Source organism: Phascolarctos cinereus, unplaced genomic scaffold (genome assembly GCF_003287225.1).
Source record: "Phascolarctos cinereus isolate Bilbo 61053 unplaced genomic scaffold, phaCin_HiC Scaffold_5;HRSCAF=322, whole genome shotgun sequence".
Taxonomy (NCBI): domain Eukaryota; kingdom Metazoa; phylum Chordata; class Mammalia; order Diprotodontia; family Phascolarctidae; genus Phascolarctos; species Phascolarctos cinereus.
Window position 1 is genome coordinate 215310608 of NW_027555958.1, and position 18228 is coordinate 215328835.

The 18228-nt window shown below is 35.3% G+C and overlaps 1 protein-coding gene across 12 annotated transcripts in view; it reads right to left on the reverse strand.

The window, feature by feature from the left end:
* The window catches only part of MLIP (muscular LMNA interacting protein), a 416101-nt gene that overhangs the window by 107012 nt on the left and 290861 nt on the right, over window positions 1–18228 (reverse strand). Inside the window, exon 12 of one of the 12 annotated variants that reach the window (XR_013487006.1) lies at window positions 11003–15524. The exons of 10 other annotated variants lie outside the window; for them this stretch is intronic. Coding sequence is in view for 1 of the 2 variants with exons in the window: in XM_078155321.1 (XP_078011447.1) it covers window positions 15468–15524 (57 nt within the window). In the remaining variant the exon portion in view is untranslated. Of the gene's footprint in view, window positions 1–9372; window positions 15525–18228 lie in introns of those variants that run through there. One more of the 12 variants, XM_078155321.1, reaches the window with a different exon arrangement.

An 18228-nucleotide genomic window follows, 5' to 3' on the forward strand; every position in this document is an offset into this window, starting at 1 on the left:
ATGAATTTGTGTGTGCATTATGTACGTTTGTGTGTGTGTGTGTGTGTGTGTGTGTGTGTGTGTCTGTGTGCATTTTTCCCTTTCCAGCTCACAGCCAAGTAGCCGATACCCATCAATTTGGGAAGAGAGACAAAATAAGCGAGGATATCCAAAAAAGATATCTATGAAATCTGTGGCAAATGGAGGAAACAGATGAAATTCATGGAGCCTTCTGGACTTCAACAAACAAGAAGAATAAAAAACAATGTCTCCAAGAAAGGTAAAGGTAAGTTATGAATAATCCCTTTTATAAAAATTGATATTGTGTTGCAATTTAAAGAAGCTTTATGTGTCTCTTGCTTTCTTGAAAATGTAGCAAAGTCAAGGAAGATGTGCTCCATGTGCACATAGAAGTCTTGGGAGCATCAACCTTATTTTCCAGTTTCCCTTCAGCCTGTTACTTGACTCATTCTCATATTTAATCTTGTCATCCAAAACTCTAGGGTAATCTTGAGGTTTGTTTATATATGCTTTCACTAATTAAGAGAATTTTGACATCTCTCTTTGGTTAATACATTGATCAGAGCCCCACACCAGTTTTATTCAATATTTTACTCAATAAACTGGAGAAAGCTTCTTATATAAGCAGCTATTCATCTTTCTCTTTCTGTCAAAACCCCTACGCTAGTCAGATTTATTCAATATTAAGGTTACTGCTTACACAATTTATTAGTAATATAATCAGTAATAACACAAAGACATAATAATCATTTATAGTATTTTAGCTTTGAGCATGATTATAGTTAGACCCACTCTACTAATCACCATAATTAATTGCATGTGACTTTTCTTCACTTCTGAAAACAATCCCACAACCATTCAACTTTTTCAGAATAAAAAAATAAAGTTTCTGAAAGAACGAATCCTCTTGACAAGATAAAGGTTTTAGAAATTTCATAAAGAAAAAGGACCCCTATACCTCCATCTCTCTGTCTTCGCCATCTTATCTCCACTCTGAACAGGAAAACCTTATCATCACTTTCTCTCATGCCATCACTCAACAGTAGCCCCAAAATCAGAATTTAAAACTATCATTTCCACAACGTTCAACTTGGCTCTAAAACCTACAGTAACCGTAATCCATAGCCTCTGTAGGAGAGGCTTTTGAAACAGATGTTAGACTTGAATAAGTGTCCTGAACATCACTTTTAAAGGAAAAAAGACAAATAACAAATGATCACTTAAGTGAACTATACAAAGTTTAACAAAATATACCTTGAGAAAAGAGTAACAACCAAAAGGTATGTTCTACATGTCCAAGTATGAGCTCCTTTAATAGCAAAATAACTTGATCTTTCTAACATACTTAGAAAGGCATACCCAGGATTAAAACCAACAGAAATTCCAGTTATTTAAGGGTAACCATTACTTTACATTTATACTGCTTCTTTTTTCAATATTGTAGCTATGGCAGTACCTTACAAAAGAATGAGGACATTAAAATCAACAAAAGACTAAGTCCCTACCCCAAGCTAGTAATCTCAAGGAATAAAATAGGAGCAGCTTAGTAAACACTAGTAAGAGTAAAATGAAGAGGATTCATCATGACCTTGACATAAAGGTGGTTTGTTGTTTAGTCACAAACTCTATGACTTTAGCAATAAAAAAAAAAATGTTCCTTCAATATTTCTTTTCTTCAGATAAACCCTTTTGTCTAAGGCTTAAAGTCACAGTCTTAGTAAAAGGATAATCAGCCACCAACCAAATTTTTAAGTTTTCTTCACTTCTGAAATATAATTATACACAACACACACACACACACACACACTTTAATCTCTCTTTTTCATTTCTTTGTGTTTCTGTTTATTTTCAAGAAAATTTATATTTGAGAAGGAAATCCCAACATATGTTCTTTCCTAAGGGAGAAAGAATACGTGCATCTTATCATCATAAGTTAGTTCATTAGAGCATTCTTGAGATCAGATCTTGAAAAAAAGAGCAGAAATAGAGGACAAGAAGATCAAAGATTAGAACCACAAATGTTTTTTCTGACCATGGCTATGTGATCCAGGTTGAATTTTCAGGGACCTAACGTTTTTTGAAAACTACTAGAAAAAAGTTAAACAAAAGTTCCTGTTAGTACATCTAGGCCCTTCCTTTGTTACTCAAGAAAAAAACAATACTGTACACATGCTTTTTCTGCAGGGCTAGCAACTGAACCTGTGGTGACATTGGCCTAAGGTTGTAGATGAGGCAATTCCATTTATCAAAGCAGGGAGGCCCCTTCCCTTGCAATTTATAACCTTAGAGAATGACCTTGAGTATTGGGAGGTTAAGTAACTTACCCAACATCCTAGAGCCAGTCAGTATGTGTCAGAGTCAGGACCTGAACTCAGATATTCCTGGCTCTGAGACCAGCTCTGCAATCACTGTGTTCTAATGCCTCTCATAATCGGTTAATTATTTTTCTATATTCAAGTAAAATTTTTAAAAAAGCTTCTTTTGGTCAATATGGAGAACTATGATAAGTTATTATAGAAACTACATCAAGTTACTCTATCTGTTGTGAAACAGAGCCCACAGTCTTCTGTTTTCATTAAAGTCTAAAGGTGCATTAAAGGACATATGAAAAGCTTCTTCAAAACCCAGACACCATTGTGGCAGGGATATATATGCCTGAGGGTTTAATTAATTTTGAAGTATTAATTAGAAAAAGTCTGAAAATCTATAACTATTAAAGACATCACTGAAAGATTCTTTTTCTCCTAGTTCCATATAATTTCATATTTTTGCTGTCAAGCGACTTAAAAGGCCTTTCTGGATAGTTCCCCCTTTTCATCATCAGTTCATATTTTCTTTTCTGAGGACTACTTGACCCTTTTGGCATATGCTTTTTCCTCTCTTCATGTCTCAATATTTTAAAGATCTTTTCTCTTGAGTTTCAGGCAGGGAAGGAGGCTTTCAATTTTTTTGTAAAAGAATGAGTCTTTTTTGAACTTACCTATACTATAACTTTTAAATTTCTTTCCTCATTAAAATACTACTTTAATCTCACCCACAATTTAAAATATGTAACATTCTTCCTGCTATCTACAATGGCCAAAATGCAGACAGACTTCTCAGTCTAAATAGAAGATCAAGATTAGGAGATTTCCTGCTATATTTTCATACATTGCACCTCAATCCCATTCCACATGAAGTGAGCTGACAGCTAAGCAGACCAAAACCAAAATGAGAACCTTTCTGTTAATGACCATATGAAACTTCCATACTTCAGTGGATTTGTAACCTCATCAATGTGGATGATTGGTTCTGTGACTGCAGTTGTTTAGATCACAACCCATCCATGCATATTCATCTCCTGTGCCTCTGATGAGTGTCTTTCCATAAATCACATGTAGGTTGTCTGCCCACTGGGGAAAAGGCTTTCTTCTAGGACAGTTGACATTATACAGGTACCAATATAGCAGATAGACTGTCTATTTGGTATTTATATCTCACCCCCATTATACTACCTCCCTACCACATTTCTGGCCACTAATTTACTTGCTAATATATTTCATGTATTTATATTTAATATATTTTCAGATAGGTGTATCACTATAACTGTAGGAGCGGAGGAGATGTGAGGCTGAAAGACGAGAGATAGATGGTCATTGTGCCTCTTTTACCAGAACTTGTATGCTAGCAAACCAAAAGGAAGATACCCTCCATATAAAGGTGGTGTAGCTGCTACTGTCTCATAATACTTGTGTGATCATGAGCAAATCGTGTAATTTCTCAATTCCCCAGAGAATTGATTAAAATTGAAAGGTACAGAGAACATGCCAATCTGTATGGCAGAAGTAACAAGAGCTACCTACAATGAAAAAAAATCACAAAACCAGTTTTTTGTTCTGGTTTGTTTTTTAATCACTTATCTGATACGTTTCATTCTGATGATCCACCCCCCCCAAGCCTTGGTTGATATTAGGCTGTTAATTGTACATACCCACTATACAATTCTACATACCCATTTTCCCATCTCTCAATTTATCTTGAATTGACTTGCAATCTTTTAATTGCCAACATATCACATGATATCTTATACATAATAGGTGCTAAATAAGTGTTCCTTGAATTAAATGAGAAATTCCAAATTTGATCTCATCAGAAAATTCTCCATGTAACTACCTTGCAGTTATTTTTTCTCATTTGGATCATTCAGGATTTCATTCTCAAAATTTCACCCATGACAGCTTCCTGCCCTTCTTAAAGTCAACTTGTCTTTTATAGTTTCAGGCCAGGAGAAAGTCCCTATCCTTTTCCTGAACTTTCGGGAAGCCACTCCCAGACTATGTCCACCATTATTCTTATTAATCATAAATACTACAGATTCCCTTTTCCCAAGATTTCCCACGGTTTCCACTTCTCCAATCAGTTTCTCCTTATGGATTAGCATAAGATCTAGAATAACAACTCTTATCATAACTCCATTTTGAAAGCTAGATATGTGAAATAATAGATAAGATAAGATACATATTTATTATATGTTCTGCTTTCTGCAGAGAGAAACTTTATTTAGCCTGTTTTGTGTCAGATTAGTGATCCACATTGCAAATTGGTCATTGTTTTACTATATATAGCCAGTCAGTCTGTAAGTACATTCCCATAATAACATTATCTTTCTTCCTTCTCCATTTCATCCTCACCTAAAACATCTCCACCATGCTTTCTTCCTCAACTTTATTAATCTCCAAACAATTTTATATACATTTCACATGGGGTAACATAAACTATACTGTTCCTATTTAATCAACCTCTTTTGGTGTACCTTCCATTGCTATGTCCCATTGGAGATACCCACAAAGTTTGTTTACTACCTTTAGTTAGATCTTAAGTTCACTTTGTTCGTTACCCAAACTCTGTGCCAGGGTGAGGTGATGAGTATTTTTTTTTGCCTCCATCAGTTTAGTTTCTTCTCTAGCCTACTTATTGATCTCATGGCATCTGATTTGTATCTGATCACCTCTCTTTTCCCTTCCTTTCTTTTTTTTTTTTTGGTTAGGCAATGGGGTTGAGCGACTTGCCCAGGGTCACACAACTGGTAAGTGTTAGGTGTCTGAGACAGGATTTGAACTCAGGTCCTCCTGAATCCAGGGCCAGGGCTCTATCCACTGTACCACCTAGCTGCCCCCTTCCTTTCTCTTCTTAAAACCTTCAATCATATCTTCAAATCTACAGACAAATCATAGAAGTAATATATGATGCTACAAGAAAAGAGTAAAATATATGTAGCTACTGGAATGTGTATTCCTGAGAATAATTTATATAGGTTCTGTGTTATTAAATGTTTTGTTACATCCAGTTTCCCTCCATATTTTGAGTTTTTACATATTTTGACAATGTTCGTGCTGTTACGATATATTAAGACAAAACAAACTTAAATTAGCATTTTAGTGAGTGGGGAAGAATGCTTGAACATATTTTCTTAATGACCATGTGAGGTCAGAGCAATTAAACTTGTAAGGATTCTTCAAAAGAAACAAGGTAAGGGATGATTCCTGATCCTAATTTCTCAACAAAGATTTTGTTAACAGAGACTTTGTAAAATTAGTCAAGGAATGATGTTTTAGGATTAAGCCATAAAAATGGGTTGGCAGTTTCTCGCCTGAAAACCAGACATGCTATTTGTTTTAACTACCAATGCAACAGGTTCATGAATATAGCTCTCTAACTTAATAGATATGTTTTTCTTGTTTAATTTTTAAAATTTATTTTTAACATTCATTTCTGTAAATTTTGAGTTCAATATTCTCTCCCTCCCACACATTGAGAAGGCAAGAAATATATCAGTCATACATATGAAGTCACGCAAAACATTTCCATATTAGCCATGTTGCAAAAAAAAAAAAAAGAAAAAAAGTAAATTTCAATCTGTACTCAGAGTTCATCATCACTCTGGTGGGGGATAGTATTTTTCATCATGGGCCTTTTGGAATTATTTTGAATCATTGTCATGACCAGAGTCTTTCATAGATGATCATTATTACAATATTTCTGTTACTCTACATGACGTTCTCCTGGCTCTGCTGGTTTCACTTTGCATCAGGTTTTTCTGCAACCATCCTGCTCATCATTTCTTATAGCACAATAGGATTCCACCACAATCATAGCCTACAACTTGTTTAGCCCTTCCCCAGGTGATAGACATTCCCTCAATTTCCAATTCTTTGCCACCACAAAAAAAGATGTTATAAATATTTTTGTACATGTAAGTCCTTTTTCCTTTTCTTTGATTTTTTTTTGAGATACAGACCTAGTAGTGTTATTACTAAGTAGAAGAATATGCACAGTTTGATAGTCTTTTGATCATAGTTCTAAATTGTTCTTCAGAATGGTTGGACCGGTTCACAACTCTACCAACCCAACACACAGCACAATAGTATACCTTTAATAGGCATGTTATTGAAGAGAACATATGTGGAGACTTAAAGAGTAAGTTAACATATATAATGCACTTTGCAAACACTCATATGTTTTGTGTGTGTGTGTATGTTTTCAGGGCATACTTAACACTAGGTACCTATTTAGGCTCAATATCGGGACAAAATGAAGTACTCACAATTCTCCATAAGAAACCTGTCTGATTATCAGGGTGGAATATGGTGTCTCATATGAGTTTCAGAAATCCACCAAGTTGGGGGTCTGAGTCCATGTGGGTGGGACTCTTTTGTCCTCAGATGACCTGGAAGCTGCCGAGGGATATAGGGGCTAATTAAGCCCCAGAGAAAACTGTGTTACCTTTTAGGTAAAACTAATCCCTATTGCAGGAAATTGAAGAATCCTGGTTCTAGACCAATATGTACATGCATATGTGTATGTATATATGTTATGTATTTATATATGTGTCATATATATACATATATACATATGTGTGTACATATGTTAGTGTATATACTTGGATATGCATATAAATTTCTGTGTATATTACATACAAAATATATGTATGTGCGTATGTTTATCTAGGGATATAGATATATCATTCATCAAATGAACTACTGCCATACCTTCAAGCTATAGCTCAATTATTTCTCCCCCATTCACAGACAAATTCAAAGAAAAAAACTTGTCTACATCTGTTGTCTCTCCTCCTTTCAATCATTCTTTAACCCTTGGCAATCTAGCTTGTGAACTCATCACTCAACTGAAACTGCTCTATCCAACCAAAGTTGCAAACTAAAGTGACCTCTTCCTGACAGATCTGATGGTCTTTTTTTCTTTTCATTCTTCATCTTTTTCAAATTCTCTGTGGCATCTGATACTAGTAAACATCTTCTCTTCTTGGATACTCTTGGAAACTTTTCTTGGCACTGCTCTATCTTGCTTCTACTCTGATCTATCTGACAATGCCTTTTCTGTCTTCTTTGCTGGATCATTTTCAATATCACAGTAGCTAATTGTGAGTATAACCCAGTGCTCTGTCCTAGTCGCTCTTCTCTGTTCTCTCTAAACTCTCTTACCTGGTGACCTCATCAGTTTAATTATTATCTCAATGCACATGACTCTCAATTATATTTATCCAGCCCTAGTCTCTCTCTTCAGCTCCAATCATACACTCCCAGTATCTATTGAACAGTGTTTCAAAGCGGATGTCGCACAAACATCTTAAACTCCACATGCCAAAATAGAACTCACTGTCTTTCCTCAAAATTCCACTACTCTTCTGAATTTCCCTTTTTCTGTTGAGGACGCCATCATCCTTCTAGTTACCCAGATTCACAATTTTGGCATTATCTTTGGATCTCTGATCTCCTCCATGCCATATATCAAGTAAGTTCCCTCTCACATTCATTCCATTCTATCTATTCTTGTGACTACCACCCTAGGTCAGTTACTCATCAATCCTCATCTGAATTATGATAATAGCTTTTAAATAGGTAATCCTGCCTCAAATTCCTCCCCTCTATACAGCTTCAAAAGTAATGTTTTGTTTTGGGTTTTTTTTTATTTTTTGGTGAGGCAGTTGGGGTTAAGTGGCTTGCCCAGGATCACACAGCTAGTAAGTGTTAAGTGTCTGAGGCCAGATTTGAACTCAGGTCCTCCTGACTCCAAGGCCAGAGCTCTATTCACTTCACCACCTAGCTTCCCCAGAATTATCTTAAAGTGCAAGTTGGACCATGTCCCTTCCACTCAATAAACTCCAATCCTATTGCCTCTAGGTTCAATTTTAAGTTCCTTTGGCTTTTAAAACTCTTCCTTGTCTGACTTCAAACTACTTTTCCAACAGTATTACATAGGATCCTCTTTCTACACCCCATGATCCGTCCAGACTTATCTTCTTGTTCTTCCTCACAAATCATACTAAATCACCCCCTTCTTTGCCCTTGTTCTCTTCCATGATGAGAATCCATCCCCTCCTTACCTTGGCCTCTCAGAATTCTTGTTTCTTTCAAAACTCTGTTCAAGTAATACCTTCTACATGAAGTTTTTTCCTGATGCCCTCAGCTGTTTATGCCTTTACCTTATGAAAATACACCCTTGTATTTATTTTATATGAGCCTAATGTACACCTATTTTGTACATGTTTTCTCCCCCGTTAAAATGCAAACTCCTTGAGTGCTAGGGCTGTCTAATTTTTGTCATAATTTGTCACAACACCTTGCAAGTAGTCTGATTCTCCTTAACTCTAATGTCTTCCCTCTAAAACTATCTCACCCTTATTCTGTATATATTATGTTTGTACATAGTTGTTTTCATGTTGTCTCCCCCAATATGCTAAGCTACTTGTCAGCAGAGATTAATTTTTTTCTCTTACTTTGCATCTTCAGCATCAGGCATGTAGCAGGTATTTAAATACTTATTGACTGATTTGTACATAGTAGGTACTTCATACATGTTTATTGATGGAGTGATTCGATAGAATTAAAGAACCATTGAATTCCTGAAAATTTATTGTAGACACCTGTAAACAGCATGTTATAATGGAAAGAATGTGGAACTTGTAGTCAAAAAAACTTGCATTTAAATCCCAGCTCCAATATTTTCTGGTCCATGAGTTGTTCTTGGTTTCTCTATTTGTAAAATGCAGATCATAATACTGGCACTGTCCATCTCATGAATTATTGAGATGAGTACACTTCCTCACCAATAAAGCAATGTGTAAAATGAGTCATTTTTATTATTATATCAGGCATCCTACAATAAGAACACCTTTCCTACAAGTGAAAAAAGAAAAAGCTTGTCCTCTGTCTTATGTTTCACTAAATGGTTCATGAGCATTCATCTGTTTGGACAGCTAGGAATAAACCAGGATTGTGATTGCATTTGAGCAAGATATAACTTAGGACAGGATATTCTCTCCCCTTAACATCAATACATACAGCATCAAGTCTAGAAAAATGGGTAAACACCTTCAAAAATGAAATAGATCTTTTTATTACTTTACAAATCTGAGTAGACCATGTACATGTTTGATGTTCATTGTACCGCACCATCACAAATTGCACCAAGTAACAAAATTCTTTATCACTAAAGCATCTGCATCAGGAATTCAGATTGCTTGTAATGACTAACCAGTTTTATCTTTATTTTAAAATAACCATCTTAAAGTTTTTAATATCCTGAGGTTTTATTCTTTAAATCCACAGCTGTCTCAGACAAGGAATTTAAATCAACCCATAACCATTCTGCAATGATTTTTTTTCTAGTTCACAGCCAGACAGTTAGAAACACAACAACTCAGAGAGACAAAAAAGCAAAATGTATTCACAAAGTCTCTTGCAAGTATCACTATCAGAACTTTATGTAAAAGAGGGAAATGAACAAAACTCACAGAACCATCTGAACTTTGAACAGAAAAGAAGAACCAAAAGCAGTGTTTGTCAGAAATGAAGCCAAAGCCACAAGAGAAGATGTGCAATGAATAATTTCTTTCATAGCAAACTTGGTTTTATTTCAATTTAAAGACACTTTATGGATCTTTAACCTCTCTTTTGATGACACTGACACCAAACAATCTTGAAATGTATTGCCTGCCTTGCAAAATGTGGGGAAAAGGCAAAAAGAAAAGAAGCCCTTAGGAGAACTATTAAAGTTTTCTAATGTTTTAATAAAATATACCAAGGGAATTCAATAGAAATCCAGAGTGAGATACCATGTGCTATGCAACCAGGTCCAAACTCCTATAATTACAGAGCTTCCTTGCATTCTGGTAAACATACCTTTGCTTACAGAGAAAGCAGATTGCAGGCATGTAAAGAAAAGTAGGCCACAAATTTGTAACAATCCTTTTCTCTCGATTCTAGCTATGAAATTCTTTGAGGAAGGAAGAGGGAAAATAACAAAAGGAAAAAAGTGGCCAAATCCCTGAGCTAGCAATATAGAGGTGAGAATGGGTACCAACAGCCTGAGAAGCTTGGTTAAGAATGAAATGAAAGGTATTAATTATGACCATCGTATGACTGGTAGTTTATTATGTGGCACAAACCTTATGACTTTTATAATAAAAAAACATTTCTTGTTCAGTCGTGTCCAACTCTTCATGACCCTATTTGGGGTTTTCTTGGCAAAGATACTGGAGTGGCTTGCCATTTCTTTCTCCAGCTCATTTTACAGATGATAACTGAGGCAAACAGGGTAAAATGACTTGCCCAGGGTCAGATAGCTAATAAGTGCTTGAAAACAGATTTTAACTGAGGAAGATGGATCTTCCTGATCCCGAGCCTGGTACTTTATTCACTGTGCCACCTAAGTGCTCCTAAGAAGAAACATAGATCCCTTCCATTTTTTCCTCCAAATTAGCCCTTTGCCAAGGTTTAAAACAGAACTAAGTCCAATGATGATCAGGTAACATCCAAGTATTAAATTTAATATTCATATATGCTTTGTCTCTATTTTTTATTTTTCTCACTTATTTTCATGAGTTTGCATTTGGGAAGAAGAGGTAGCTAAGGTGTATGTAGTGAATCTTTCAATGAAGCTAATGATCTGGGGAAACAGAAAGAAAAGCTAGGAATACTAAGAAAGGGTGGGGAACAATTACCTTATCAATGGATCTAGTGCCAAAGAGAATATGTATAGCCCACAAAGGATGACCTTGAAAATAGGAGTCACCTATGTGGTGTAATTTTGTAAGCACCCCCTAAAAAAAAAAAAGAAATTTGGGGTCATAAAAATCTTAGCAAATTTTCCCAAAGGCAATCTAGCATGCTTCAACCTCTTGATCAATTCTAGGCACAGTTCATTGACCTTTTGCAGCTTGTCCAAGACATAGTATGTACTGAAGGACCATTTCCGTAGGTTAAACATTCACCTCTATGGTATGAGCGATAGATATTCTTTAGCCACACTTTTGAGTGATATTTTAAGACTTGATGCAAACAGCTTCCACAAACAATGTTAACCACAAACAGAAGCACCCGAAGGACCTCACTACCTTTAAAGAATGCTCCTTCTACTTGGACTCTTCACTGGACATCATTCATAATGGTGGAAACTGGCTTTGGCCAGCACAGACCTGTTTTTGATCCTCTTCATATTTCTAAGCAGAGAAGTCATCAAGCAAAGTCATCTCTGTTACTGCTTCCTTTAAGGAATTCTCCATAATTAGAACACATGCATGGGAATCACCTCATTGGAGGAGACATTTTCTCTAACAAGTAAAAAGCTTTTCTTCTTTATAGTTAACAAAAAATAGGTACAGAGAGACCTTTTACAGTCATTTGTACAGTGTACTGTTGATTGTAAATACGTGTGTGTATATACACACATATGCGTGTGTGATCTTTTGCAGAATGTCGTTTGAAAAATCTGCCTATTTTGTTCTTCTACCTTCATCTGGGATACTCTTGGTATTTGTATTCTACAGATAGGAAATTTGAAACAGGGATACATACTTATTGATGATTTCTCAATCACCTTTCTTGATAGCAATGCCCGTAATTATATTCCAAATATTTAATAATCATTTTCCTTCATCCCATCAAACCATATACACTAGACATCTTGCCATATGACAAACTATTCCCACTATCTCTTCTGTAATAGCACCCTACAGATTATACCTTCAGAGATGACACTCCATCTCCATCCTCCATTGGAGTTAATCCATTCATATTTGGAATACTAGTTGAGGCTGAGTTATCTAGACAGGTGGAAACAGCAATTTCAAACTCAATTAAACCCATTATATCTGGCCAACCCCAACTTTACTCCACATCCTATCTATCCATCCATACCATGCATCTCTTTCCCTTTACCCTGTTGTCACATATGTAATAAAACTCCTTACTCCCTATGCCTATATGTTCCACCTCTTTTTCTGGAAATATTTATCAAATCAATGGTATATTTGCTGGAAAAAAAAATGCTGTCTAATGGCTCTCCCTAACACTGCTGTTATTCCTCAGACTAAAACTCCATTCCATGGTCACCATTCCCCAACATGTTTTGTCTTTTTCTATTAGAATGTGAGCTCCTTAAGGGCAGGATTGCTTCACTTGAAAATTCGTATTCCCAGTCCTTTCCCCAATTCCTGACAAACAGTGGTGTTTAGCTATTACTTGTTTATTCTTTTCAGATCTCTTGAAAATCAGTCCCTCAAAACTATGTGATATCTCATACAGGTACCCTCTGGATATACTTGATCTCTTATAGTTTCTTTTCCCATCTTGGGAATGTGTTTTTCACTACCTCCTCAAGGAGTACATCAGGGACTATTTTGTTAGAGTCTAAATGTGGTGACTCTTTATCACTGCTAATAAAATTAACAAAAATAATAATAACTCACAATGATATACATTTTCTTCTCACAACAGCTCTGTGAGGCAGATGCTATTACTGTGGATCAGGAAACTGGCTCAGAGAGGATAAGCAAGTGACCTTCCCAGAGTGACATGACTAGTAAGAGTCCCAGGAAGTCCTCAAATACAGTTCTTTCTAGATCAATATCCACTAGACCAATTTAAGAATTTGTCATTATAACCTTTACATATACATATATGTGTGTGTGTGCGCGTGTGTGTGTGTGTGTGTGTGTGTGTGTGTGTGTGTGTGTGTGTGTGTGATTTATCACCTGTCATCTTCCTATCATGATTTCTTTCCTAAAACGTTCTCCGGATGACTTGACTTCACCAGGTTTCTGATTAAGCTTTCTATAAAATTATTTTTTTTCCTTCCATTGTTTCTCACTGTTTAATGAAATTGTATTTTTCATAACATTCTATCGTCCTTCTTCATAGGATTTTATAAATAAGTTCACATTCTAAACCTGTATTGCCCTTGCTTCCCACATATCTCAGCTTGGTAAAAGGATCTAATGTTTTCTGGCCAAAAGGCATTCTCAGCTTTCTTTATCCCTGTATTGTTGTAATTGACTAAACCTCCCAAGAAAATGGAAATGATCTTGATCAATCTCTGCTCTTTTTATACATTCTCATTTTAAAATCGATAGTTTGTTTCACTAGGTCAGATAAGAGTAATTTTATTGTGTGCTCTATTTTCTATGTTTTTCCCCCTAATTTGTCATTAAATTTAATCTTTATTAAGAAAATTATGTAACTGTGCACAAGACAACTCATCTGGAAATGACCCCTCACCTTGGAAGCTAGTTGTTTTCTGTTGCTAAGGGTACAGTTTCATTTCTGTGGTATTGTTTTGTGCTTATTGTGTCCAGCACCACCTGACTTTCTACTTGAGAAAAAATATTCATTATTTATAGACATCATGCTGATTATTATCCAAAAATCAATACACAGCATTTGTTGTTAATTTTTTTGCTCATTTTACCCCTCTTTATACTACCTGTTTCACACTGTAGAAGTCCTTAAGCCTTCTGGATGATTTCTTGGATTGTAATTTACACATAAACCCTGACATAGCTCTCACTGATTCCAAAGATAATGTTCTGCCTAAGAACAATAATGAATTAGAACCCAAGTAAATATCATGTCTCCTTACTTGAAAATCAGATTTTAAATTATATGACATCTACATGAACACAAAGATTTTAGACATTTGAAATCATTCACTCAAATACTTGCCTATAATCCATATCCTGGCTATAGTTGAATTATTTTTTAATAAAAACTTTAAAGACATTTATTGAATAATTTCTTTGGAATTAGTGTGCACAAGCTGTCTATGATCTTGAAAATATGGTAAGAGTAAAACTCTCTTAGCAGAAAAAAAAAAAGAAAGAAAAGCTTATGATGCCCATCACAAATAGTACTTTTACAGAAACGGTGCTGCTCCACAAATATACTACTAGCAAATCTTTACATGACTGGATCCTGCAAATTTAAGAAATAATTATCAGGCACCAAATACTCAACTACTAGTCATCATGACAAATAACCTCAAAGTGTTATTTTTTTTTAATTCAGAGAAGTAAGGTAATTTTTTTTTTACCTACATCAATAACTATTGAAGAGAGAAAGGGCAAATTTCCCTTTACAATATAGAACAATGCACCCTAGAACTAATGCCACAACCTATGTATACATGGTAAAGAGAAAATTCAATCTAAACATATTTTTTAATTAAAACTATAAAAAGTGGGTTTAAAAATTAACTTGTTGGGGCAGCTGGGTGGTGCAGTGGACAGAGCGTGGGCCCTGGAGTCAGGAGGACCTGAAATCAAATTGGCCCTTAGATATTTACCAGCTGTGTGAACCTGGGCAAGTCATTTAACCCCTATTGCCTCCCCTGCCCCCAAAATAATAAACTTGTCTCTAAACAAAAAGGTGAAGATAGGAAACTAGTTTACCCTACTCATGAAGAAATAATATAATAGAAAGAATAGTGGATTTAGAGTCGGAGGACTCAGGTTCAAATCCTACCTCTTCCACTCACTACCCATGTGACCTTGGACAAGTCACTCACCCTCTTTGAGCTTCAGTTTCCTCATCTGTAAAATGAGGGTGTTAGACTAGATAGCCTTTAATGCATCTTTCATATCTAAATCTATAATCCTAAGTCACTGTCAAATATCCAACAGCACCTATAGAAAAAAAAAATCACTTTTTTTATAAAACATCCCACATTGTAAACCAAACACTACATATAAATTTTTTAAGAAGCCAACTTATTAAGCTTATCTTTGCAAATGAAATGGGGATAGATGTGAGAGAGCTCAATTTCTCATCCTGTAAAAATAAGCTAATTAGCTTCAATAATGTCCAGTTTTTTTTTTAAAAATCATTTAAACATTTTCACAAAAATATGAAGCTTTTAACAAAAGTTAGTGATTAAAAACACACACAATGTTATGACAAAACTGAACAAAACATTTCAATTAAAAAGCAAATTTGAAAAAAAATGATATTTTGATATAGAGCATGAAAGAGGGAAGGAAAAGTCTTGACAATTTCATCAAAAGGGGGCCCAGTGAGTGTATCTAGCCCACAGACTATCAGAGGGATGACTCAGGGAGGGGAAGAGGAAGGTCACAGTTGTAATACAGCTTGATGCATCATTAGGTCGAAAGCTGAGTTTCACCCACATTGCCATCAGTGTTGAGTATCAAACGGGGAGAGCTTGGCAGGGAGGGGAGGTAGTGCAGATCTCTAAGAAAAATCAGAAGAGAAGAGGAAAAGAAAATAGCATGAAGTTGAAAATCATGTTGAGAAACCTCCTTTTAAGTTCTTTGTGGAGGAGCAAAAGGAAGGTTAAACCAGAAATACACCCAAATGGGAATTTTCACAAGTGTCTAAGCATAGCCCCATCCCCCAAAAAGAAATTGGAAGAAAAAGAGGAAATTAAAAAGACAGGGTTGAATGAAAAGAGATCATATTTCCTTCTTGCTTAAAATAAAGCAACTTGTCCAAGTAAAGCAGACGGCATAGGGTTTGGAATCATAGAATCCTACCAGGGACCTAAGAGGCCATCTAGTTAAACCACTTTATTTTATTGAGAGAGAAACAGACAAAATAACTTGTCCACTGTAAGCACCAGAAGCAGGATTAGCCCAGCTCCTTTGACTCCACAACCTGTGTTCTTTCCAATAGAAATGAAAATATTTATTTTAAATTCTAGCCTATATGCACATATACATTATATATATATATATATATATATATATTCATACACACATAGACCTATAGTATCTTCTCTTATGTGTCTTCTAAGACTCACTGAAATGAAATAACCACTCTAATTTAGAAACTTGAATTTACTTATTTTTTTTAGGCAATTGGGGTTAAGTGACTTGCCCAGGGTCACACAGCTAGTAAGTGTCAAATGTTTGGTCTGAGGTCAGATTTGAACTCAGGTCCTCCTGACTCCAGGGCCGGTGCTCTATCCACTACGCCACCTAGCTGCCCCCTTGAATTTACTGATTTTAAGAGAATAATCTAGCTCTCTTATATGTTTCTAAGGGTCATCAGTTGCTTTTCATAAAAATTAACAGTTTTCCCACTAAAGAACTTTGATCTAGTTGGGGAAATCAGACAAAGTAGCATAAAGGCATCCATTCTGTCTTATTCATCAGAATTTTTAAAAAGCAATTCACTCCGTATTTTTAAATTCAGCTTTGAATTAAATTCCTATGGCTTTATATCTATTTGACTCCTAAGAAACAGATCGATTCAGTCAATTTACTGCTTTTCAACTCCATGTTTAATTATTAGTCGACAGTTTGTACTTGAGAGTAACCTTAGCCTATCATAATAAATCTAAATCTATAAAGGAGAGTATGGAGATCTTTGAAGGAAGATGAAAGGAAATTCATAGACAAAAAGAGAATACCATATTTTTAAGTGATCTTCAGGGCAGGCTAGCCTGCATGCCAGAAAGTGTTTGTGAAATATTCTGTCTAATTGTACAACCCTCCCCAACAGCTCTTTCTGTCGATGGTTAATAAGTCACAGTTATCTAATTATGGATTTGCTTTGACACTTTGCTTTTAATACTCAAAGTTCATCTTCAGTTCAAAAGACTGTTCTTTTCACACTACAGTAAATACAATTCTGCCTAGTTTCATCATGTGTGCTGTCAGACATTTTGCAACAGAGTTTTGAAATCATATCTTATGGCACTGGAACTGATTCTTCATAGTTCTATCCCTACTGTCTCCTGTCAAGTGGAACCGGCCCTGGTAACAAGAAGATTAGCAAATATGAGCTACCTCAATTTGACCTAACAGTCTTGCTGACAATTTTTCCATTACATGGGTGGATGAGATCAATTGAGTTTGGAACTATTCAATTTATTCTCTAGCAACAGTTTGGGAAACACAATAGTCACTTGGATGAAATATGAGGTCTTGTAATAATAAATCCTGGGATTAAGTACTAATTTTTAGTGCAAGTATTTCCCCTCTTCAATACCTCTCCCTAAAAAAACCTTAAGTCTTTACATTTGCAAGTCTATACTCATGAGCAGTCTTTGATGTCATTTGAAAAATTCCATTATTTCAATTATGAATTCCAGAAATAAAAGAATTACCATTCAAGTATAAAAAAGAATATTATTTCTAAATTAATTGAGATGCTAATTATTAATCTTTATTTTCACTCTTATGTATAATGCCCCCAGTTTCATTATTTCTACATGTGCTTAAACAACAGAGCAGGACAAGATATTTGAAGCTCTATGTACATTCTCATAACAAATGGTAATGACATTGTTTAATCTTGACATAGTCAGTATACCACTCTTTCTTTGATTCAAAATTAAAACTAGAGAAACATATAAGAGTAAGGCGATGAAATCCAAACATGAAATAACCTAGGTTAAGGTGTTGTCTACATGACACCAAAATATCTGGTTAGAAAGCCAAAACCTTCATGATTTTCTAAGTATTTGGTCTGCACATTGTCAAACTCTCAACTCTTTGGCAATATGCAAATAAAAGGCGGTGTGTTATAGTGGATAGAGCACCAGTCTTGGAGTCAGGAAGACCTAGGTTTGAATCTTGTCTCAGATGCTTACAAGCCATGTGACCCAAGACAAGTTACTTAAAATTTAAGTTTCTTCAACTCTAAAATGAGGAGAGTAAAACTAGATGATCTCTAAAGTCCTTTTCAGCTTTAAATCAATAACCTGTCTAGTATCTGGTTGAGAGTTCCTAACGACCATTCTATGGAAAAGAGAAGCAAGAAGACTTGGTAATAATGAGGCTGTCTCCTTTTAATGAAGAGAAGTAGTTATGCTTGGTAATGGAATTCTTCATTTGGAATTAATTCTAAATCATGATAAATTGCTTAGAGATTAATTTGACATTCTGCAAGATATCTTATTTTAGAAAAATTGCTAAATCTGAACACATGC